The 24,771-nt window shown below is 35.7% G+C and overlaps 1 protein-coding gene across 3 annotated transcripts in view; it reads left to right on the top strand.

Annotated features, from left to right (window-relative positions):
• LOC141430577 (ATP-binding cassette sub-family G member 4) overlaps positions 1–24,771 on the top strand; it is a 65,093-nt gene that overhangs the window by 32,025 nt on the left and 8,297 nt on the right. For 2 of the 3 annotated variants that reach the window (XM_074091350.1, XM_074091349.1), the window contains exons 3-6: positions 13,395–13,515; positions 16,608–16,865; positions 21,837–22,023; positions 23,957–24,071. In XM_074091350.1, the coding sequence (XP_073947451.1) occupies positions 13,395–13,515; positions 16,608–16,865; positions 21,837–22,023; positions 23,957–24,071 (681 nt within the window). Of the gene's footprint in view, positions 1–10,665; positions 10,836–13,394; positions 13,516–16,607; positions 16,866–21,836; positions 22,024–23,956; positions 24,072–24,771 lie in introns of all 3 variants that reach the window. The other variant, XM_074091351.1, reaches the window with a different exon arrangement.

The raw sequence follows: 24,771 nt of genomic DNA, 5'->3' as shown, positions 1-24,771 counted from the left end.
AGAATCAGTAGCTAGTTGAACTTGCTCTTTGAATCTAAGGTTGAGAGTGATGTCAACAATGTGGGTATTCTAGTCCTCTGCAAAATATAGGCTTCAAGTAGCTATAGGTGAAAAACGTAACTACCTAAATGACCTGTTTTATGTAGAGGTGCACAGAATTGACATGGAACTTGAGGATTTTTTTTAAAATATAGAACGTCAACTTTTTTTTTATTCGACTGGATGGCAAACGAGCAAGTGGGTCTCCTGATGGTAAGAGATCACCACCGCCCATAAAAATCTGCAACACCAGGGGTATTGCAGATGCGTTGCCAACCTAGAGGCCTAAGATGGAATACCTCAAGTGCCAGTAATTTCACCGGCTGTCTTACTCTCCACGCCGAAACAACAGTTCAAGCACTGCTGCTTCACGGCAGGATTAGCAAGCAAGATGGTGGTAGCAATCCGGGCGGACCTTGCACACACTTACAAACGCGTTTTTACTAAATGTACATGGAACAAGTTACTCACTTAAGTTATTTACCTACAGTCTACATTTTTTTAATTTGCCTTGTTAGTATGTAATTATCTGTGTTATAATTAAGTACTTGGACTGAAACTAAAATCTAATCAAAAGTAAATAATAATCAGTGAAGGTAATAAAATAATCTGCAATAATTTTACGATATTGTTTATAAATGAAACTGGCTTTGCATATAGGTTTATGTCAATATCGATGTCAGATAAAATCGGCTCTAGAAATCCTTGAGCCTTATTATATGAATTGATGTATTACCTACTTTAGAATGTGATAAGTTATGTCTTGATTTCAGATCAACATAAATCATTTCACATTTAACGAGGAAAACGGTTAGTATTTCCATGTATTTCTTAAAGCCAGTTAAATGTTTTTCATTTGCATAAGACGATAAACTTAATGTTAGTGTCGGTATATCTGAATGAATCCATTAAGGTATCATTTTTCCTTTAGAGTTACGGAATCCTAAAACCTTATGTTTATTTTTTTTTATTCAATGTTTTTTTTTACCACAATTTTTTTGTAATGTAATACTCTTAGTACAGAAAAACACATGAAATTAACAGAAAACAGTCAACAAAACAAACAATCTAGTCTTAGATTAAGCTGCATCAAGTTACTAAACGATAACCAATGTCAAACCAGCTGTCAAATATCCGATTAAGTAAAGCATGATCCACTTCTGCTGGAGGCCGTATCTGGGCGACCGAGTTACGCTCGGGCTAAAACTACAAACACACATTTTCCCAGAGACAAGATCAAACTAAATCGTTCGTGCGTCCGCGAAAATCACCACAGCAAATTTCATCGAAATCGTTAAAGTCGTTTCCGAGATCTCCAAAATCAATAAATAAATATACACGAACTGCTCGTTGAATTCAAGGGTTACCTATTATTCATTATGTACGTTATTACGAGTAGACTTCTGCAACCAGAAATTAACTTAACCGCAGATTTAACGGCAGATTTGTGACATTGGTCACCGTTATACTTACTAAATTAGTGTAGGTAATTCACTTTTCAATAGACTGTACAGTCAACTATAAGAAATCGATTCGATCAAAGTTGCAAAAAAATGTCTAAGCGATTTTATATTTAAAAAAGTACTTATTTATATTTTTTGTAACTTTTGACGTATCGGTATCTTTGTAGTCAATTGTACACACATTATCAAGTTACGTGTTTGTTGATCTCTAATAGAACGGAACCGTGACCACATGATTCACCGCTGACCGACACACGCACGCGTTACAGTGATTTCGCGTTAAAGCTAAAACGCATTCTGTGGCTAACGCATTTGGCTCGCTATAAAAAGTGCAATGCGGTTTGCGGTCGGTACTCACATTGTGTAGTAAATATGATTAAGTAAGAACAACTTTATGCATTTTAAGCAAAACGTTTGGAGATTCGTTTGAACTAATAAATAATAATAAATAAACCGGTACAGGAATAGTTATGTCATCGTTTTGGTTTTCTATCAAGATCGGATGGCCATTTCTTCGCCTCTCGCTAGTTTATCACGCGCACATATTTTTTGCGTTTTCATAGCTTTTAGTACATTGCTATGGAGAATGTATGTAATGTATTTATTTTCTAATACATTAAGTTTTTCATAAAATGTTCCTATGTTCTGCTAAATCAGTTTACACTTGATTTCTAAGTCAGTTGCGTGCGCTTCGCCGATTTTAAAAGAAAATTGATAGGACAGAAAAACGGCCAGAAATAAATTATCTGGATAGTATGCAACTTCGCTATATTGTTTAGTTGGCGTATGTTGCATTTGTAACTTTAGACTGGGCACAATAAAAAAATAATTTGATGACACATACACAGCCTGATTTAAAATACGTACTTATAATGTAATCGATTCTACTACCTATCGATTCTTAGCAAACAACTTTTAAGTTTAGAGTTATTTAATATTTTTAGTTATTTAACACCTTAAGGGGCCGTTTCACCATCCATTGATTAGTGTTAACTGGCGGTTAGGTGTGATGTCGTCTCTATTTATTTTGTTCGAATAGACCAGTAGTTCCCAAACTTATTTTTCTCGTGGACCACTCAAAATTTTACTGGTTTAGGTGGACCCCCTGCTGCTACATTTCTACCACATTCTTAAAGTCGCCAAAAAATAAAAATTGTGTTGCTTCTGAGTTCTGTCCAGTCGCTTGCCCTATTAAAATTATTATCTGCTTAGTTAGGTACTTAAAACAATGTAGGTAGGCCCTTATAAAAACTATGCTTACATTTTGGCTCTTTACTATCAAAAGCAGATAAATTTTCGTGGACCCCCATTAACATCTTATGGACCCCCATTTTTTGTTCACGCCTACGTAGACCCCCAGCAAGTCTCCCGTGGACCCCTGGGGGTCCACCTGGACCACTTTGGGAATCACTGGAATAGACGGAGACGGCATCACATTTACCGTCGGTTAACGCTAGTCAATGGATGGTGAAAAAGCCCCTAAATATTTTAACGATCGTGAAATTTTTTAAATATTTAAATACCTCTAACATTAAAACAGTAAGTAGATTAAATGACTAGCAATTAAAATTGTAAATCTGTAGTCAGTAAGTACGTAATAGTGCGGTGTATTTCACCACGGGGTAGCATAAATTAGAAAACAATGGCTCTATAAATAAAGATTATGTGATTGATTACTCAGACTATGACTAGGCTTGTAGTAATGTTATGCGAAATGTACTAAAGCCCAGTTTTGACCTGCGGCAAGTCGTGCAAGTTGTATACATTACGGCGCTCGAATGACGACTTCAAACTCGTTCCCTTTACACCCTCGCAAATGTAATGTAACTTGTAACTTCTTTCAAGTCAAAACTGGACAACACTATAATTATTGTCCAGCAGTGGGGTAGCGGTATGCACGTGGCACGGAATGCCGAGGACCCGGGTTCGATTCCCAGTGCTGGTCTTATTTTTCTGGTTTTTCTGTGCATCTATATTTCAGTTTGTATTTTCAATTTAGGTTTTACGGGATGACCGTAAAAGTAAAAATTTGGAATTGAAATAAAAAATACAAAAATATTCCAAAAAACCAATTTCAACACTATAGGCATATATATAAACATTTCGTAATCGTAGTAACAACTTTCACTGCGGAACTATCAAAAATGTACCTAATGACAGAAATGAATTATAAGTACAATTCATCATTGCTAAAGTCGGCCTCAGTAATTTTAATAACTTGCAGACATTTACACCTTGTTTTCGCTGTATAAAGCCCGGTTTAGACCTGCAATAAAAATATCGTGCAAGTTGCATTATGTACTCGTACATTGCGAGGCCGTAATGCCAACGAGTTTTGTATTGTTGATCGAAGTTTGTAGTGGTTGATCAAGCACCGCAACGTTAGGCAACTTGCATGATTTTTTTGCAGCTCTAAACTGGGGTTAACATTGATTTTTCCTGAATGCTTAACTACTTATGTTAAACAAATAAATCATTCATTCATTAATTGTATACAGACTGAATGGTTTTTAAAAATAATCTGGAATATTTCTGTAGGTAGTTGGGCTAGGTTGATTTTACGTACCAAATAAATAAATAAATATCACGGGACAATTCACACCAATTGACCTGGTCTCAAAGTAAGCTTAGCAAAGCTTGTGTTATGGGTACTAAGCAACGGATAAATATAATTATATAGATAGATACATACTTAAATACATAGTAAACACCCAAGACCCGAGAACAAACATTCGTATTTTCATACAAATATCTGCCCCGACACGGGAATCGAACCCGGGACCTCAAGCTTCGTAGTCAGGTTCTCTAACCACTAGGCCACCTGGTGTCTGGTTAATGTTTTCAGGACTTTTAACTATGGATGGAAAAAATGCTTCTATACATTGGTTGATGTTCCAAAATTACGATTAAGTCTCTAGTTTTTTTAAAGAATACATAAATTTAAATAAGCATTATTAATAATAATATATATAAACCAGATAAATATATAAATAAACAGAAAAATCGCTAAAATCAAATCATTCTGATTTCGATTTGAACAATAGACCTCCTCTTGGCAAGTCTAAAGCTATACCTACCGCTGAACCACCACGTCATATTGCGCGTAAAATTTACAACTACTTGTATGCCAAATATGAAGTACCTTACCCACCTCTACTCTACCTCTACCTAAGAAATATAAACTTTATTCAATTTTCTGCAGGATTTTCAGAAAAATCCCTTCTCAGTGCATCTCGTCTGTGACCTTCAAAAAATATGTCTGCAAAATTTGAAAGTCTCTAGCTTAAGTGAAGAAAGAATTATGCAATTAGTTAATTGTACTAAGATTCGAGCATATGCGTAAGGCCGCGAATTTTAACCAATGTGACATAGAAATAACATAAAAAAAATACGTGACGTTACCATAAAACGTAACGCAAATTTTTATAAAGCCTAGATCAAACTGGTAAAAATTCCCATTAGATAACGTATGTATGAAAAAAAAATACATGTCATATAATAAAGTGAAGTTTTTATTTTTACTAGAACTTTCTGACGATACTGATCTTAAATCTGTCCTATATGAGATCTATAGAGCTAAACATGAGAATGTGGAAGTAGAAGTACCCTCTAGTTGACGAACATCTTTCCAAAAGTGTATCTTTAATGCCTCTCTAACACTGACAATAAGGTGCACATTTATAAGCATAACGAATTTGGATGTGGTTTTTTTTATTCGACTGGATGGCAAACGATCGAATGAGTAAGAGATCACCACCGCCCATAAAAATCTGCAACGCCAGGGGTATTGCAGACGCGTTGCCAACCTAGAGGCCTATGATGGGATACCTCACGTGCCAGTAATTTCACCGGCTGTCTTACTCACCACGCCGAAACACAACAGTGCAAGCACTGCTGCTTCACGGCAGGATTAGCGAGGAAGATGGTGGTAGCAATCCGGGCGGACCTTGCACAAGGTCCTACCACCTAGTTGTGAGCATGCTTGTGACTTCGACTATACAAGCTATTAAATACCTCAAAGAAATGGCCAAAACCCTAAATCACAGGTTTTACCAATTTAGGAAGTAGTATCTTAGTTAAGTGGACAATGTAAAAAGATGTTTTTGGAAATAAATTATTATGATTATTAAGTTTAGGTAACAAATGAACTAAGTAGGTAAGTGAATCTCTCCGTTTGTCTCTCACTTTAAATACGCTATGCATGTAGCAGGACGTGAACACAGAACTCGCCACAATTCTCTTGTGCCGATCCCTGCACCTACAGATTAAAATTTATTTAACTTCAAAATATCCATCTAACTAACTTACTGTGCGTGCAGTCATTGGAAACCTAATAATAAACTGGTGTAAGTTAGAATTTTTCTGTGTGAACTTCCCTTTACCACATTTTTTCGTTACGTTATGTACAAAATACGTAGCATTTTGTAAAAATGTAACGTAATCGTAACGAAAGTGTAACGTATTTTATACAAAAAATCGTTTATCATGGTGAATAACGACATTTTGAACATAATAACACATGCCACTTACATGGAAAAGATTACCCTATCGTATGAAAAAACAACCAGTTAAAAATAATCACTACTTACCCTTAAAATCGAACAAGCACTTTCGACGTTTTTTCGAAAAAAAAACCTCCGCGTCACTTTTGATGGCTGTTTGTCAACAAACTGATGAGATTTATTTATCTCATCGATGTTGCCCTATTAGAGTATTAGTTCCCAGTGTACAAAAACAAATTTCTACCGAAATTGGCGTTAAAGGTAGCTTAATAAAGCGTCACCTAAGTATTCGTAACGAAAACGTGGTTTTTTGGCACGTGAAAAGAAATAAATATAAAACATGAAAATTATTTGATTCTCATGATTCCGCAATCGGTAGGACTATCGTTATATCATAAAATTTTGTTTAAACAAAATCATGATCATGAGAAGTTAAATAGCATGAAAATAATAAGGTATTAAGTACTCGTGGTCAAAAAAAATAGTCAATTTTCGTTACGTTTTGGACAGTAATATATTTTTATTATTTTTTTAAAAGGGTTTAAATCAATTATCTCATTTGCGACCTTGAGAGTTTATATCGTGTCATATAATAAAAAAAAAATTAAACCTCTAGGTGTTATCAGTTTTTTTTTATCAGCGTTCCAAATTTGAAACGTCCAAATTGGTCAAAATTCGCGGCCTTACCCATATGCGTAAGGCCGCGGACACACGTACGAGGCGTTAATGAATGCTTGTCTTACTACCGGTGTGTAATTGCGCAATTATGTCCCAGGTGCCTGCAACATCCGACGAGGGGCCATTGACCTCTTTGATGGAGAATGAATAGTATATTGTACTTGAGTAATTTTGATGTGTACGTAATTATAATGTATTTGCTAAATGTTGTCAGTTAATTCATCTGCGGATAATCCGTTTATTGATATCTTGCGGGAACTATGCAATTTTCCGTCAATAAGTAGGTATCTTAATTAACCACATATAGGATACTTTTATCCAGGTTATGAACTACTTGTATGGTATTGTATTGTAATGTACATTACCTACTTGTCAAATCCGTTGAGCCATTTTTGCGTAATAGAATAGTAAACAACCAAATAAAGAACCTTAATTCTATTTTTTTCTTTTCACTTTCCAATACCTAAATAATAAACATAAAAACATAAACGGTTATATAATAAAGAAATTATATTTTAGTCTGAAATGCTAAGAAATATTGTGACATCGTGAAAAATCGCAAAATAAACGTTAATATTTACAACATGTTTAAGAATTTTCGCGGTCAGTATCAACAACTCGAGACAACATGGAAGCAAGTCAATATTTTGGGCAACAAATACATACAACAAAAAATACTGTACACTAGGCATTAATAGATGGGTTTTGTAACTACACACCTCTGTGTAGGTCCTCACCAGTGCCCTAAGTGTAAGTTATCGGTTACAAAATACGTCTCGATCGCGTTCGCGTTATAATCTCAATTTGTATGGAAACATGAACAGCGCCTCTAGCGGAACGTTTGCGATGTCCGTGTTTCCATACAAATTAAGATTTTACGCGAACGCGATCGAGACGTATTTTGTAACCGAAAACTTACACTAGGGGTACAGTTCGTATTAAATTATATAATATATCAATTTGCGCGCGGGATCGGACTAGAATAAAATATTATAAAAATTTACGACCATGCAATGTAATATAACTTGTTTTTTTTCTTCTTGGAAGTTGGAACTGGGCTTAAGAATAGACATTATAACGGAGTTTGCATGTGTGAAACGCGCCTTTGCATTGATGGTTCTAAAAAAACCTTCTCAATGGATAGATAATATAATATTATGTACTTGTACTCAGCGCTATTGTCATATTAATCTTATCGCATACTACCGGGTGTCACGTAGGTATATATAACTAGCAGACCATTTCGGGTGCTCATCATTCCCCAATCATTTTACAGAATGAAAATAAGCCGGTAAAGTCAGTAATTGTAAGCTGTTCTGACTAGTATTTGTTCAAAGCTGTCTGGTTAGTAGGCCATGTTCAATAGTCGGCTAACTCAGTCAAGTGCAAGTAGCACGCTAGCAAGTAATCGTTAGGTCATAACGGGTCGCAAGCTGTGATCATATAGCGCAGCTTCTGATCTCACAAACGAAAATAAATCATATTTTCACACGAATACGCGAATATTCATACTTAATATTGTAAATGCGAAAGTGTGTGTGTTTGTATGTTTGTCCGTCTTGAGACGGATCGACGTGATTTTTGGCATAGAGATAGTTTATGGGCCAGAGAGTGACATAGGCTACTTTTTATTCCGAAAAAGTGCACATTCCCCGAGGGAACCGCGCGCGATAAATGAATTCCACGCGGACGAAGCCGCGGGCATAAGCTAGTTTTGGTACTTATAAAGAAGTGTAAATACTATTTTTAACGGTTGTTGTTACAACGGGAGTGCTAAAGTTTGCATACTCTTCGCAAGTCATACTGTAAATTTTGTCCGAATCATCGTTTGTCATAATTGTTTTCCCAATGAACCTTAAATTTTTCTGAAATTTTTAAATGGTCCTCTTATTATGGTTGTTATGTTATGTTTTATATTTTTAAGCCCAGTTAAGATCGTACGAAATGCAAGTTGCTTTACATTACAGTGCTGTATTGAATTTGTAACACTTGTAATAATCAAGCACGCGTGCTCGAAGAGGTTAATGTTTACAAGTTTGTTTTCATCTATATCTATATATCGTCGTATCCTACGATAAGAGCCACAATTACAAAATGCTCACTTTTCAGGAGAAGCATTTTTGTGTTTCTTTCAAAATATAAGTAGCGAATTGATAATTTTGCAATTAAATAATGTGTATTAGGGTTCTAGGGTTCTGTTAAAACAAAATTTATATTCTTAATGATACATTATAGATATATTTTGTCCTTTAAATCCTTTTTCGTCGGACTAAATAAGTTTTAAAGGGCCATAAGCCACATTGTGCCTTTTATCGTCGAAAAATTCGAGGCCACAACTACCATTAGGACCAAATTGTAGTTGTTAAAATATTTGCGTTTCAACATTTTTTTAATTTCAGTATTTTTCTTGTAATACAGAAAGAAGTGGCAAGTAAAAAAAAAAAAATATTTTTTAAGAATTTTTATTTCATAAAGCGTACGTAGCCACAGTAATTCTCTAAAATAAAACAAGTCCCATTTAAGGAAGCAAGTGAAACTAAAAAAAAATAAAAAAATAACTTCTGAAACTCAAAATATTCTTTACGCTCTTAATATAAAAATAAAATTGCACATTATTATTTACTCAGTCTTCAGTACTCATTGGGGATCTTTCCTTATTCTTTCTCATCGTCTGTATCACCCGCAGTAGCAACACCTCCTTTCTCATGAGGTAACCCTATAAAAGAGTCATGAAATTCTTCAGGTTTTTTTTTATTTTATTTTTTGATTGATACAAAGATACTTGTCTTTATTCACTTTTATAGGGTCCGTGCTTACTCTTGCAATATTTGTAACTACACTCCTTGTCCCTCTATTCACCTTTTATTATATAAGTCGTTATTGTTTTCTAGTCTTCGCGAAAATCGTAACTAAGTATATTAATTGGTAATAAGGACCAAATATTGGACAGTGTAAGTTAAGAAAATAAAGATTAACTACATTTCTTTAAAGACAACGTTTCATTATTTCTTAATGTGGTGGAAGATTTTTTTTGACATTCATAAGTGCTTGTTATAGCCTAAATTGAATAAAGATATTTTGACTTTGACTTTGAATATTTACAGACTGTTACTGACAACAATAGCGGGCTTGATGTTTAAGCAAACCAAGTTAATCGCAGCGCAGATTTTTGTCAGAGCTACAACACATAAATAGAAGACAAATTGATGAAGACTGAATTTTAAATAAAACTCAGATGCATTAAAAAGCAGTAGCCGTCATTGTACAAATTAAATGAAAAAAATAAAATGATACGAAACGAAAAAATGTTGGTGATATAATTTTGGAAACTTTCCCGGAGTCACACCGAAGTTTTTGTCAACTTGAAAACCTTCAACTTCTCGCTACTACCTATACCTACTGAATTATTTTTGCATAATGTCATCGTCGAAGAAAAAATTACGAATAATTTCTTCTCTCTGCATAACTATATCATCTAGAACTTCATCGGTTTCTTTTTGTTTTTCTACAAGGATAAAATTTTCAATCTGACACGGAATTGAGCTAAACTTTAAAATTGTCTTTTAATCATTGCACATTCTACATTTTCGCCAGTTTTTTCTTCGGTGATGTCATCAGGCGAAAACAATTCAGCAGTAGCAGGAAGTCAAACGTTTTCAAGTTGAAAAAACTTCGGTGTTGCTCCTGGAAAATTTTCAAAATTATATCACCAATATTTTTTTTCGTTTTATTTAAAATTCGGTCTTCATCAATTTGTCTTCTATTTATGTGTTGTAGCTCTGAAAAAAATCTGCGATTAATTTGGTTTGTTTCAACATCAAACCCGCTGTTGTTGTCGGTGACAGTCTGTAAATAATAAGAAATACTGAAACGATGTCTTTAAAAAAATATGCTTAAGTAATCTTTATTTTCTTAACTTAGGTACACTGTCTAAAATATGGTCCCGATTGTTAAACAAATAATCTCGATCTTGTTCTTTTCAGGTTCTACGTGAGACTTCTCGTTTTATTTTTTCTGTAAATAGTTAGAAATTAAAAAGCACAGGCAAAACATTATTAATAATAAAACAGTCACAGAAACCATACCGAATTTTATAAGAAACCATAAGAGAATAATATTCTAGCCTATTGGCCGACTGACAAGAAATTAGAAGGTAAATAGATATAAGAATGCCAAAATATACAGCGAAAAAGGCCTCAAGTGCCATAAGAACCCAAAAATCAGACATGCAAAATCACACCTTCAAAATAATTATTGTTATCAAAAAGCAATTATGTTCATTCTATGAAGCCGCAATGTTAGTAAACTACCCAAATATATCTTTAAAAAGCGAATATTTAAGCAATAAGTCAACAAAACATAATTCGTATATAGAAAAAGGACACTACCGAAATTGTGGCCATACATTTGCTATACAAATAAAATTGAGCTATTACGCGATAGAAGACCGCAGTAGCCGTTCGGGCTTTATTCTAGGTAATAGTAACCACTTCATTAAATTGTGTGAATTTCTTCATTAAACTATGTAAATATATAAATAAGTAACCTAAAAAAATAAATAATACAAAAGTAAACCTAAAATAAGTAATAAATAGAATCAGAATAATGAAAAAACTTTATAAATCAACTTCGCTAAATTTACTTGGTGTTTACTTCTTTTGTTCAGCGCCATCCTTTGTAACTATTTTCACTAGTGTAAGTCCTCGACGATTCGTTTTATGGTTTTCATTGTCAATTAGCGAAAAAATAGATGATCTTACAAATAATATAACCATTACGAATGCACGCCACTTTCCCGGCGCTGTCCGCCGAGTACCGCAGAAACGGCGCTTGCGCCCCCTCGTTGCGCCTAGAAACTTGAAATTTGGTACAGGGGTTCTTTTTATGATGTAAGAAATTCATCCCCTAAGGGGGTGAAACTGGGGGTGAATTTTATATGGAATTTTCCCATTTCTGGACTTAGAAGTATGAAAATAGGTGTTTAAGTTCTCGATTACAATTAAAAATTATCTATCTAAGTGAAATGGATAAATTTTCCCCCTAAAGGAGTAAAATGGGGGAGGGGGGTAAAGTTTGTACGGAATTTTCTCATTTCTGGACTTAGAAGTATGAAAAAAGGTGTATAAGTTCTCGATTACAATTAAAAATTATCTGTGTGCGCACACAGATACAAATGTCACAATTATAACGGAAGTTAATTAAAACATAAAATACGCCCTGATAAAAAGTACACGCGGACGAAGTTGCGGGCAAAAGCTAGTTTTAAATATGCAAAAACAATGTAACTAGTACATCCATAGTTTCCTAATGCTTCAGGTTAGTGTAGCATTTGCACGAAACAAATGCTAGGCCATTAATCAGTCACACCTGTACATTCATTTGTTGTAATGAATTCCAAAACATTAAGATCGTTTATTGCAGCGGAACACAACCAGAATTTAATTGCTTTATTGCGGCAAAAAATAGCGAAATAATGTAACGAATACAGCGTATAATTGTAAAGGTGTTCTTTTGAATGACAAGGCGATTTTGACGTCGATGTTTAATAAATTAGTGATTTGTGTGTAAATATTGCACACTACAAAGCATGGACCAGCGCAGTTTAGACTTGCAAGAAAAATCGTGCAAGTTACATTACATTGCAGCGCTCGATTTACCCCTTCAAACTAGTTCGCTTTACGGCCTCGCGATGTAATGTAACTTGTATACTTTTCTTGTAGGTCTGAACAGAGCTTTACGTTGATTCAGGGTGATTCAGGCAATAAATTGAAAGAAGCAATACACTATCCAAATTACAGTAATTAACCGTTTTTAAAGTTTTATCCCGGAGTGTAAGAATTCAAATCATATCTGGCCTCAATTATGTAATTATTAGGTTGGCAGTACTAGTTTTGTTCGATGTCGATGAACAATTTTAATGTTTGTTTGGAATGTACTGCACCAAACAAATAACAAGTCGGTCAATTGAACTTAATCAATCAAATAGACCGAGAGCTATATTAGATATTTTAGAAGAGTTATTTGAGGCAATGTAAAAATCGTGTAATACTTTCTTTATAATTTAAACACATAGGCCTCGCTGAAGAGCAGTGGGCCTTACCCGATCCTTTAATTTTTTAGTATACAGGGTGATCAATCTAAATGGGCGAGTATGGAGAAGTCAGAAACTATGAGAGATAGCGAAATCTCGTCAAAATCAAAATCAAAATGTCGTCATTATTGGAATGTGCAAAGCAAAACCGAGTCACTGTCGATTCATTCCCGATTACAGCACAATACCAGTCCATTCTCTGAGTTTATTACTCCTAGCCTTAGATAGCCATAAATGCCTTTCACTAAAAGCTTATATACGTATGTCTGTTAGGCGATTGTACCGTTTTTTATGCCGGCAAGACCAGCAACGCACTAGGTAGTAGTCCTAATGGTAACCACCAAAAGCAGTACAGAGATATACAGGATGGTACCTATACTTCAAAGTTTCAAACAGACTTACAGACAGACAGAGATTGGAAGGATATCGAAACTTATACCTAATCAAGAAAATTTTCACGGTAGGTACTGAACGGATGTATACATAAGTAGCTATTTGCAATACCGGAACACATAACTTATTAATTAGGTAACTGATTCACGCGTTACTTTGTTTTGTCCTTCTTTTTACTTATAATTCTTTGATTTTACGAATCACTGATGATGATGATCTTTGTTACAGGCAAAGGAAGAGATGTGGTCAAAGGAGTGCACGGCAGGTTTCGATCGGGTCAGCTCGTCGCCATCATGGGGCCTTCCGGGGCAGGCAAGAGTTCACTGCTCAACGCCATTTCTGGATACAGGTAATTAAATAAAATAAATAAATAAATATCATGGGACACTTGACACCAATTGACCTAGCCCCAAACTAAGCAAAGCTTGTACTATGGATACTAGGCAACGGATAAACATACTTATATAGATAAATACATACTTAAATACATATTAAACATCCAAGACCCGAGAACAAACATTTGTATCATTCATATAAATATCTGCCCCGGCCGGAAATCGAACCCAGGACCTCAAGCTTAATTAAAAAACAAACGAAAGGAAACTAAGCTCTTGATAATATTAAGCACTGGGATTTGAGTTTTAAATTTAATTAGCACTTTACAGCCTAATATTTTGTAAACGGATCGCTTAATTGATAAATGTGTCTAAATAAACTTTTTTTAAAATTACCTATCTAACGATACCCCTCACTATGAATTTACATGAAATTAAAAATGAATCATCCCTACTTACGTGCATAGGTCCCAAAAAATATTTTTCGGAATTTTATTTTACTTATTTTTCCGCAAGGGTTATTTTTATATCTATCATATATCTATTCAAAATTACAGCTTTCTAGGACTAACTCTAAGATAAGCCGCGGACGGACATGAGAAAACTATAATGGTTCCTTGTAGGACTACGGAACCCTATGCCCGTATGCCTTAAGGTACACTCATACTACAAAAAAAATTAGCACATCACTACATCACGGCGCTTGATTGACCAGTTTGCTGCGAGAGGCCATTAACAGGAGCAAACAATTAAAACATAGATCGTATTTATCAAACTGACTGACTTTACTAAGTTTAGCGGCTTTTAATAACAATGAAGTTTTTCCGTCCCTTTTTAGGGTTTTTCCGTCCCTTTTTATATAAATTCAACAGCATTATCAATCCGCCATCGTAGAGCGATTTTGACGTCGCCTGTAACCCCATAACGCTAAAGATACCTATATAAAAAATCCTTTAAATTGTTTTTCGAATAAACTTTTGAAGTGTAAAAGAGTAATAGAAATAAAATAAAAACTTCTTATTTTTTAAGTCAATGAACTACTGTTGTTTACTTTGACGAATATGATATAATTTTTTAATAATTTGATCCTGTTAAAGGCCCTACCCGCTGCAGTAGTCGTTCATTAGTTCAACGGCCCCAGTGGTAGGCTACTACTTGCTCTGCACGCATTTAAGCATATATTTACTAAAATAAAATTTACACATATATGTGTAAACTAACTAAACTTAAATGTCTAGTTTGTACATAAGTGCATAAATCTTTATTTTCGGATCTTACATCAAATAGTTTTTCATCACAAAAGATTGTTAAATAGGTAAATTGTAGAGTTATTTTGATTCATTGTCGGTTAATTTAGTAGAGACCACGTTCGAATAAGTATTTGTGGTGGAAAAATAACAAACTTGCAATATCATTGTTGTGTTCACATTCAACATGGTCTCCGTAACCGTCAGTAATTTACAAACGTAATTAGGTAATTAGTTCTTATATTTATAATGAGTTGTATGTTTGGATGTTTATAGTTTTGAGGTACATGGTTTATTACCCGTAAAACAACAGATTTGTGAAACTACTTTGTTGTATTGTAAAACCACATGCTTACATGAAGAATTTAGTAATTAATAGTTTGCGTTATTATGAGGTTTAGGGCTGGTAATTACTTACTTATTTTTTATTTGTCAATATTTAAAAATACCAGTAGGCATATAGTCATCGATCGATACTGCAAATCCGCTTACCTACTTACTGTACCTGCGTAGTTAAATACTGCGTATCTGCTCTATGTGTAGTTTTGCAGTGGATGGTTTTAACTTTATATTAGCTCCATTTCCACGAATTTGTAATAAAAAATGGAAATTGGCTTTTGTCAGACACGTGAAATCCAGTCCTAGTTAAGGGGATTTGCGCTGTCCCTGACGAATACCGCTTTATTACCGGTATTTTTTTTAGTACCGGTATTTCAAGCACTAGTGATTAATGATGGTGTATCTATGTAGGTACGGGGTACCTACATAGATACACCGGAATGAATGTACGTATTGATACCGATTTTTGGTATGTATCGGCGTTATCTATAGTTGCGGATGTATATCTCTAGTTGCGGAGTACTAAGGTTCGATTTCTCATAAAAACAATAGAGCAACGTATTGCAGCTAAAACCTATGCACAATGTATGCAACACGTAGGTAATTAACCGCATCGTAAAAGTTTAAAATACCCTTCGTTCTGAATATTGCGGATACGTTCGAAGGCCGGAAGAGAATGGGTCAAATAGCAAATGCGGTGTAAATTGCAAGGCTTTTTGATCGAGCTGCAACAATGGCACAATTTTTTTTTTAAATAGCCTCCACACTCGCGTAAATTCACGTCTTGAAATCACGGTGCGGACCGCGGCGTGAATGTCGTCGCTCAATCGTTAAATTCTCCACATTACGAATTCCTGATTGATTTGGCCAACTAACTCAGCCATACCGTTCAAAACTCATCATTGCCGGGTACCCAAATACTCTTAACATGAAGATTAACATTTGATCGAACAATAACGTAACTGTTTAATAGCTTAATGGCACTTCAACGGCCGTTGCCGAAAGTCACACAATGTCATGTCATGGCGAACAAAATAAAATTATGCCTTGGAGCTTGCCTCGCGAGGGGCCACTCACTGAGGATTGGGAACTGGTTAATCGCGTGCGAATGTGGAGAGGCCATAAATACCAACGATTCTGATTGAATTCGCAGACAATGGAACAGTAATGAAATAATGGTGGATAAAAATTCAACAATGCTTTATAATGGTTTTTGCGGTATTGTTGAAAATGAGTAACTAGTAATGTTCACTGATGTCGGTACAGAAAACGTTCCTTTAGAATTTACTTACAGCTAGGTAGGTACTTACTTAGTTTTAACCCGGAAAATACACATAAATGTATGTGTCCATTTGTGATTTTTTTTTTAAATATACCGAACAACATTAGTAATGTAGACAAAAAACACATTTGACTAAGATATTCAGGATTCAAACGCCTCCTATTTAATACTCTAGTGTATCACCTGCTAAAGCACCCACATCGTTATTTCTGGACACTGTATAAAGTCTCTTTTCCAGATCTGTGGGTGTAACTGGCGAGCTCCTTGTGGACGGCCAGCCACGAAACGAGCAGCTCTTCCAAAGTTCCTCATGCTACATCACGCAAGAGGACTTACTCCAGCCCCTCCTCACAGTCCGGGAAGCCATGGATGTGGCTGTCAGCTTGAAGCTGGCGAAAGGATCTGTTGCACAGGCTGACGAAATACTGCAAGAACTGGGCCTGTTGGAACATCAGAATACTAAGACAGACTTGCTTTCTGGAGGGCAGAAGAAAAGGTAGGGTACTAGTTTAACTCTTTGAGTTTGGTCTTCTTGATTAGACATCATCATCATTAATTTAAGAGCTTAGCTTTTGTCGGTGGAGTAATCGCCACTCTTTTCGGTTCTCTGCCAGCATTTTCAGCTCCTGATACGACATGCCATTGACTTTTTCCTTGGCTTGATCTATAAATGACCGTCTCGGCCTTCCCCTGCCTCGCCTGCCTTCTATTCGCCCTTCCAAAAGTGTTTTTATGTAACTGTCATGTCGTATCAGATGCCCCAGCATATTCCCTCTCCTATTTTCAATCGTCCTCAACAGCCGCCTTTCCTCTTCCACCAACTCTAAAACCTCCTCATTAGTTCTCCTTTCAGTCCAGCTAATCTCCTCCATTCTCCGCCAGCACCACATCTCAAACGCACTCAATCTGTCTCGGTCCCGCTCAGTCAATTTCCAAGTCTCGCTCCCATATAATGCTATACTCCAGATGTAGGTCTTAATAAATCTTTTCCGAATGTTCCTTGAGATTTTGGCTTTAAAAATGTGTTTTTTATCATTGAATGCTTTCTTAGCCATGACTATTCTTGTTTTCACATCCGTGGTTAGACATATTCTGGTGTTTTGTTGCCTAACGCACTCTGAATCACAATGGTTTCACCACTTCATTTTGTCACACTGTCATAATGGTATAGGATGATGGTAGACAGAGATGGTGAATGCGGCCGCGAGCGTCGAGCGTCCGCGCGTCAGAATGTAGGTACGGTCTTTGTACAGCAGGGCTACTACGTAACTCGAAACTCAAAGTTCGTGTCGTGCGGTCCCTCTGACACTTATACTATTTAATACGAGAGCGAGAGGGACGACACGAATTTCGAGTTTCTAGTTTCGTAGTAGCCCTGCTGATTCTGTATTTGTCTAACGCACTCGAAATTATAAACGCTTTCGAACGTGAGTGACAGTAAAACGGCCCCGTTTGGACCCATTGGATACGGAACCTAAAAACGTAAACAAAATTTTATTTAAGATAACTTTAGTGCGCACAGTCAAGCTTAAAAGTAGTTTTATCTTTTAGTACTTTATTGTCATTGTCATTAATTTTAAAATATTTCACGCCATCCCAGTGTTGTTGTGTATCGCGGCAAAGTACTAAAAGGTTCAGCTCTTTTGAGCTTTGACTGTACCTACCTACTTGTAGGAAGCTGACATATAGTAAAGGTTATTTTTCAGTTACTTTTTACATTTTACTTAGGCAGCTATTATACGCAGCTTTACATTTTATTTAGGTCACTGATCTTCACGCGTATTTAATTGAGAATGATGGTTGTTTTCACGGACATTTAATTCTGCAATTACCTACAAGGAATTAGTTAAACTAATTTTTTACAGTAATCTTGTGCATCAAATGCAATAATTGCTTTAAAAATGCAATAAATGCTCGATTTTGATGAAAATTTGAACTTTAAAGTTGAATATTTGGCAAACAGATCACTGAGTCTAAAAATCGTCTTGGCAACCCCCCAATGGAAAAGACCTATAAATAATATCCAACGATTCCCCACACTATAGGGTTATTCGAGAAAAAAAAACACCCCCTTTTACTTAATTTTTTTTCTTACAATTTTGTCTGCGTAGTTGCTACATGCTACAATAAAGTATTTACATACATTCATACATACGATGACGCTCCAAAGACGCTAGTGTGGGGGTCTCAGACATCGTGAGTCTGTCTTTTAGACTTTCAAATCAGAATCGACGTTAAAAAAATAAATACCATAATATATTATCAAACCTGCTCACAAAATTTCAAGAGATTTGGTTGAAAAATACGACCTGTAAAAGAGAACAGACATCGGGCGGTGGACACAAAAATACAAAAGCGTTTTTGCTCAAACTAAAATGGAGACATTTCGCTCACGCATCACGCTCGCTCGATCTAAATTTCACCGATTACGATCGATAATTCGATCGCTAGAGCTGATTCCGAGATCCTTGGAAATAAATAAAACCGGCCAAGAGCATTTCGGACATGCCCAAGATAGGGTTCCGTAGCAATTACGAAAAAAATCAAGTAATATTATGTGCGTTAAAACACTTACTACAGTCTTAAAATCTATTATCAGAAAAAGAGCGTATCTTCACGGCACTTACATCCTTTTGTTGAAAAGCGCAGTTTTTCAGCAATAACTCAAAAACGGTATATCCGATCATGTTGAAACCAATTTTCGTTGAAAGTATTTATTAAGCGTTAGCTTTCCATATTTTTTGAACAAACGGTTTGAAGATAGAGGGGTGGGGGGGACATAATTTTTTCTACTTTGGGAGAAACTATAAGGGTTCCGTTTTTGCCATTTTGGCTCCGGAACCCTAATAATAGTAGGTACTTACAAGAATCGCTTGTTTACTAATAGATTCATTTTCTCAAGGACCTATTAGGAAGCCGTAAATACTATCGGATTATCGGAAGCGATAATTTAAAACATATAATTTTTAGTAATGTTTTGGTAATTCGGTATTTTATATATATCCTTAATCCATGCTTCTATACACTAATCTATCCATGTACTCACATTTGTATTTCAATCAGGAATATCTTAAAACTACGCCTTTCTACGTCCTTGTAGGTAAACGTAGACGGATATCAACTAATGTACCTACCTACCTAATTGCTCGCAAGAATTCTGCGTAAGAATTATTTTTAGAGACAAAGCCGACAATGTATGTCGTCCAATAAAGTTCACATTTTACGGCGAGTACCGTAGGCGAGTAGGTATACGCCGAGATGAAGAACATATTCGTCGCTGGCTGGGACGATTGGTACTTCACTGGTATTTGGTAATTGGTACCATCGCGGTCGGCAAAAGAGCACACAAAATTTTATGTTCATTAAAAAAAAATGTGGGATTGGACTTACTAGATTTCATGTAAATGTAACCAAAGATGACGGTTGATTTTTATTCTGTCACGAATTTTGGTTGATTTGACCAAACTCAAATAGTTTTAGTTGTCCCAAATTTATTTAGTAGATAGGTATATAATTTTATTTGTTGTACCAAAATACCTTAGTATTGTTAAGTAATAAAATATCATTCAATGCCTTTGCTGTGTCATTTACACCATAATTCTGGCAGCGAATATTTATATTTTGACCTCAAACTTTCAAGGTATTTTTTTACATATTTTTCACTTAATTCAATTAACATTTGAAAATACATCTCTAAATACTTAATCCATATTATGTCAACAAAATTAGCGGAGAAAATCTTCAATCGACTGCACAGCTATTACTAACTATAACACACTTACCTGATGTATGAGGAAACAGAAAGCTGCGCAATGTGGGTTGACCTGCACTTGGCGTAGTTGGTGAAGGTTGGTGCCAACTGCCGTCGCAGTACATACTGGACATTGACCCCAAATGTTTGACCAATCCACAAACATTGGCGGATTGTCGTTGCACTTACCTTATTCGATAAAGGAAGGCGACAATAAGAGACTGGTTGCTAAAAACCCGCTTTAGTAAAATGTCATTATAATTATCTTAAATAAACTGAAAATGTTGTTTGCCTTCCTTTCCTGGAGTTTAAATGACTCGGAAGACAGAATTTAAACCAATTTATTTCGAAGTTAATTAAAATGTAATAAGTACCTACAATACATGATGATGTAAATGAGCAAAACAATGTGATTTTACATATTCAGCGCGGTGCACGGCTTTACGTTGTAGATAATCATCGTAATTATTATGTTCCTTGATATAACTGATGGCATGGCTATGGTTATTTCACGTAGGTATTATAATTATAGGAACGCGTGATCTTCACGATATCAATAAACAAATCATCACAAATCATTACTAGCTTTTATTTAGTTTCATCTGTCCCGTTGTCTGTCTCTCTGTCTGCAGTCAAATCATTGCAAGTTATATTCGACCAACTTTCAGTAGTCGGATTGACTTGAAATTTGGCATACTTATGTAAATCACGTGACAATACAATAATCTAGTAGTGACATCCTGGTAGTCCAGCCAGGATCGTCGCTGCAGGACGGAACTCTTCTATGGTTAATAGCATCGACTTGAAATTTGGTATGTAAATGAAGTTTGGGTAACAATGCAAGTACAGTCAACAAAAAGTACAGTCAGCAAAAAAAGCTTGTATTAAAAATGTAATTTTTATGGTTAGGTTATTTTGCTATTACTCATATGGTCAGGGTCAATCCCGGACCTTAACTGCTTAGCACCTAAGACCATATTATATGAAGGGTCCACGGAAAGAACATGTCTAGTCACCTAAGCAACTTTTTGAGTTATAGCGGTTTGAATGTTAGTCATTACTAAGAATTACTATGGTTACCTACCATTTCATTAAGGTAAAAAATATATTTTATGTTGTTTTTAGATTATTTAATTGAATGGTAAGTCATAGTACTTTAGACATAACACTGTAGACATTTTGAGATTAAAATCTCAATTTTAAAAAAGGTGACTAGGCAATGTTCTTTCTGCGGACCCTTCATTTATAAGTAGGGTCGAGATTTAGGTATGTACTTGCTTGGAGTGTGTTCTCGTATCGGCAGTTTTGGTCACATGTCAGCTATTGCCCAAGAGACTTGACAAGTAAAGTACCTACGCGACTGTAGTAGATCTATCTAGGACATCTAGGTAAGTAATTAGCAAATATAAAATGACTATAAATCGTAATATCGTAAAATTTTGTCAAATGCAAAATCACAGAACGCATTTCGAGGGTTGCGTGGTCAAACCGCTTATCTATGTTTTGTAGGTATTTAGAAACTTTACATGACTTGTTCTTTATTAAACAGTTAATTATTTCAACTTATCGGGTTTGACTTTGACCACAGCCCCTTTGTTACGTAGTTTCATTAACATAGGTGAGCACTGAGCAAGTTTAAGTTTTTTAAGATTTTATCCGAATAAAAACTTTTAAGTAAACGAGCAGTTAGTTTTTTATTTTGTTTCTTATTTACAGGCTGTCAATTGCTTTAGAACTTGTGAACAACCCTCCAGTATTTTTCCTGGACGAGCCGACGAGTGGTCTAGACACGGTCACTACTATGCAGTGCGTGAAGCTACTCCGGCAGCTGGCGCGCCAGGGTCGTACTGTGGTCTGCACGATCCATCAACCCGCCGCGTCACTGCTTGAGCTTTTTGATCAGGTAAGGTAAGACCTACACCAACTGAGACCGTAACGTATGTCGTCGAACGTAGTGTACCGTAAACTGCTTCAACTTTGCCCACTGACCCCAACATTTCCTGATTGGATTTAGAGTGGATAACTTACTAACTCGTCTAGGTTTTTAAACTTTTATCTACACGGGAATTATTATTACGGTGATAAGTTTAAAAACTTATACGGGTGCTAAGTTATCGATTCTAAATCAAATCGGGCAATTTTGGGGCCAGAGGGCAAAGTTGAAGCAGTTTACGGAAAGACGCGTTTTTTTGGCGATGATTATTGTGAGGCAGGCTTGGAGTAAAGAAGTTCGAGCTCAGTTGCGTGCCAAGGGAGAGCCCTATGTCCAGGAGTAGACTATATACCACGAGTTGATGACGGCGCATACGGACTAGCTAGAATATCGACAGTTGCAATGTGTATGGTCAATACAGACTGAATATTGTGTATTGCTTCTGTAATGGTGAGCAAGTCAAAGCTACGGCGAACATTTCACCTAGGTTATCTATTACTGATCCGTCTAGCGCTGCTCGAGTTATTTGACCAGAAATGAAATTAGATGGAAGTTACCGTCATTTTAGGAGCAGGGACGCATAGACAAAAACACTGCCTACCATCAGGTAGATCTATAGTACCTACCATAAGACAGTGTTTTGTTCTTTACAAATTTCTACAGTTTCCAAAAAAAAATGAGATGCACGCTCTGAACATCAGTGAAACTGTGAGGTAATATCTCGAAATCCAGTTCTATGGTACCTTGGGACCTACCCCTCTTAGGTCTACTAGTGGTTGGAACTTTTAGCTGCCGCTAAAGAGTAGTAGTAGTAGGAGTAGTAAGGAGACCTACTCGACTGCGGCAGTGCTAAGCTGGATTGTTATATTATAGCGCGGAGAGTAGGTAGAGTCTAGTGTCATGGCGAGTTAAATAGCGTGCAACATGCACAGACTTATCATTGTCTTGCACTTCATTTACATAATAGGGACGCACAATTATTACTAGGTACTTAAAAACAATAGGTTGTGATTTATGGTGGCCGTACTCTTTTCTATTGTTTTAGCCAAAATAAAATTTTAATTGCCCTTTGACACGATCTTGAATGGTCGGCACGAGAGGCAGTAAGTACTTATCCACTTATGTAGGTACCTATACTGACGCTACATTTCGAATTGGCTTACCAAGTAGAATATAATTACAGCATCGAAGAAAAATTACTTTCCATTTTTAGCTTCTATTAAAAAAAAAAACTAGGTCATAAAGTTAAAAATATTGTTGTAATCTGTTATTTTGTTAATTTTATAGTAAAGTTGTTCCTTTGCAAACAGGCTGCACTCACGCTAATGGTATTTGTTACGAGAGTGAGCGTGACGAATTTCAGAGTAGCGCCCCTGCTCTGAAGCTCTTTCGTTAACACTATTAGCTGTTGCCCACGACTCCGTCTGCAAAGAATATTTTTATCGCTATCGCTATCGCGCGAACTACACAATATTCCGGTATAATAACTATCCTATGTCCTTTCCAAAGTCTCAAACTTCAAAATTCAAATCTCAATCGTTTCAGTTCGTTTCTCAATCGTTTGGTTAAAACGTGCAGGAGGTAACAGGTTATATATATAGTCGCTTAACTGTCTGTTTGTCAAATAGTTTTTATTCCGAGAAATTAATTATTTTCGCATATATGATATTAGTGAAAAAAGGAAGGGTTTTTTAATTATATAAAAGAGTCGTTGTATTTTTTTTATTTTTGAATTTATTTATTTAAGTAGGTACAGTTTTACATAATAGGTCTTACAAAGTTGGCCACTATTAAAAAAACTCCAGGGTTTAAAGCAATAGTTGGCGAGATCACGCAGATCGATGCTCTTACTTTTATTTGCATCGTTGTTTATCGCATCAACTTTGTTTTTGCGTATTTCCAGGTGTATGTGTTAGCCGATGGCAAATGCATCTTCCAAGGTGACACGGCCGCCATGATACCTCATCTGCAGGACGTTGGCCTGCCTTGCCCAAGGCATCACAACCCCGCTGACTTCAGTACGTACCTTTAAATATATAAATATCATGGAAAATTATTGACACCAATAGACCTAGTGCAAACTATGCAAAGCTTTTACTAAGGATACTCTTCCTCCTCCTACTTGTGTTATATTCAAAGTCAAATATCTTTATTCAATTTAGGCTATACAAGCACTTATGAATATCAAAAAAAAAAACTACCACCGATTCGGAAAAACCTCTGTTAAGAAAAATCCGACAAGAAACTCAACGAGGTATATTTTTTTAAAACAGATTTACAATATTATTAAATGATATCTATACATCACAAGTATTTAACACAACTTTATTTTTAACGGATCGGAATTATTTTCAAATATCCCTGTCCATGATATAATCATTAACTTTATAATACGTCTTAGATATTAATTATTTATTCCTCAGTAATGAGGGTCGTGACCTCCTTTCTGCAAGATACTATGCAACGGATAAACATACCTACTTATATATAGATAAGTGTATACTTAAATACATATTAAACATCCAAGATCCGGGAATAAACATTCACACCTATAATTCATATTCCAGCTTCGTAGTCAGGGTCTCTCACCACCAATTGGCTATCCGGTCGTCGTTAATAATAATAATAAGTACTTAGGGGCTGTTTCACCATCCATGAATTAGTCTTAAAAGACGGTTAAATGTGATGCCTTCTCTTTTTGTTTTGTTCGAATAGACG

Source organism: Choristoneura fumiferana, chromosome 8, assembly GCF_025370935.1.
Source record: "Choristoneura fumiferana chromosome 8, NRCan_CFum_1, whole genome shotgun sequence".
Taxonomy (NCBI): Eukaryota; Metazoa; Arthropoda; class Insecta; order Lepidoptera; family Tortricidae; genus Choristoneura; species Choristoneura fumiferana.
Note: the sequence above shows the minus strand (reverse complement) of the source record. Positions and strands in the feature narration are given on the sequence as shown.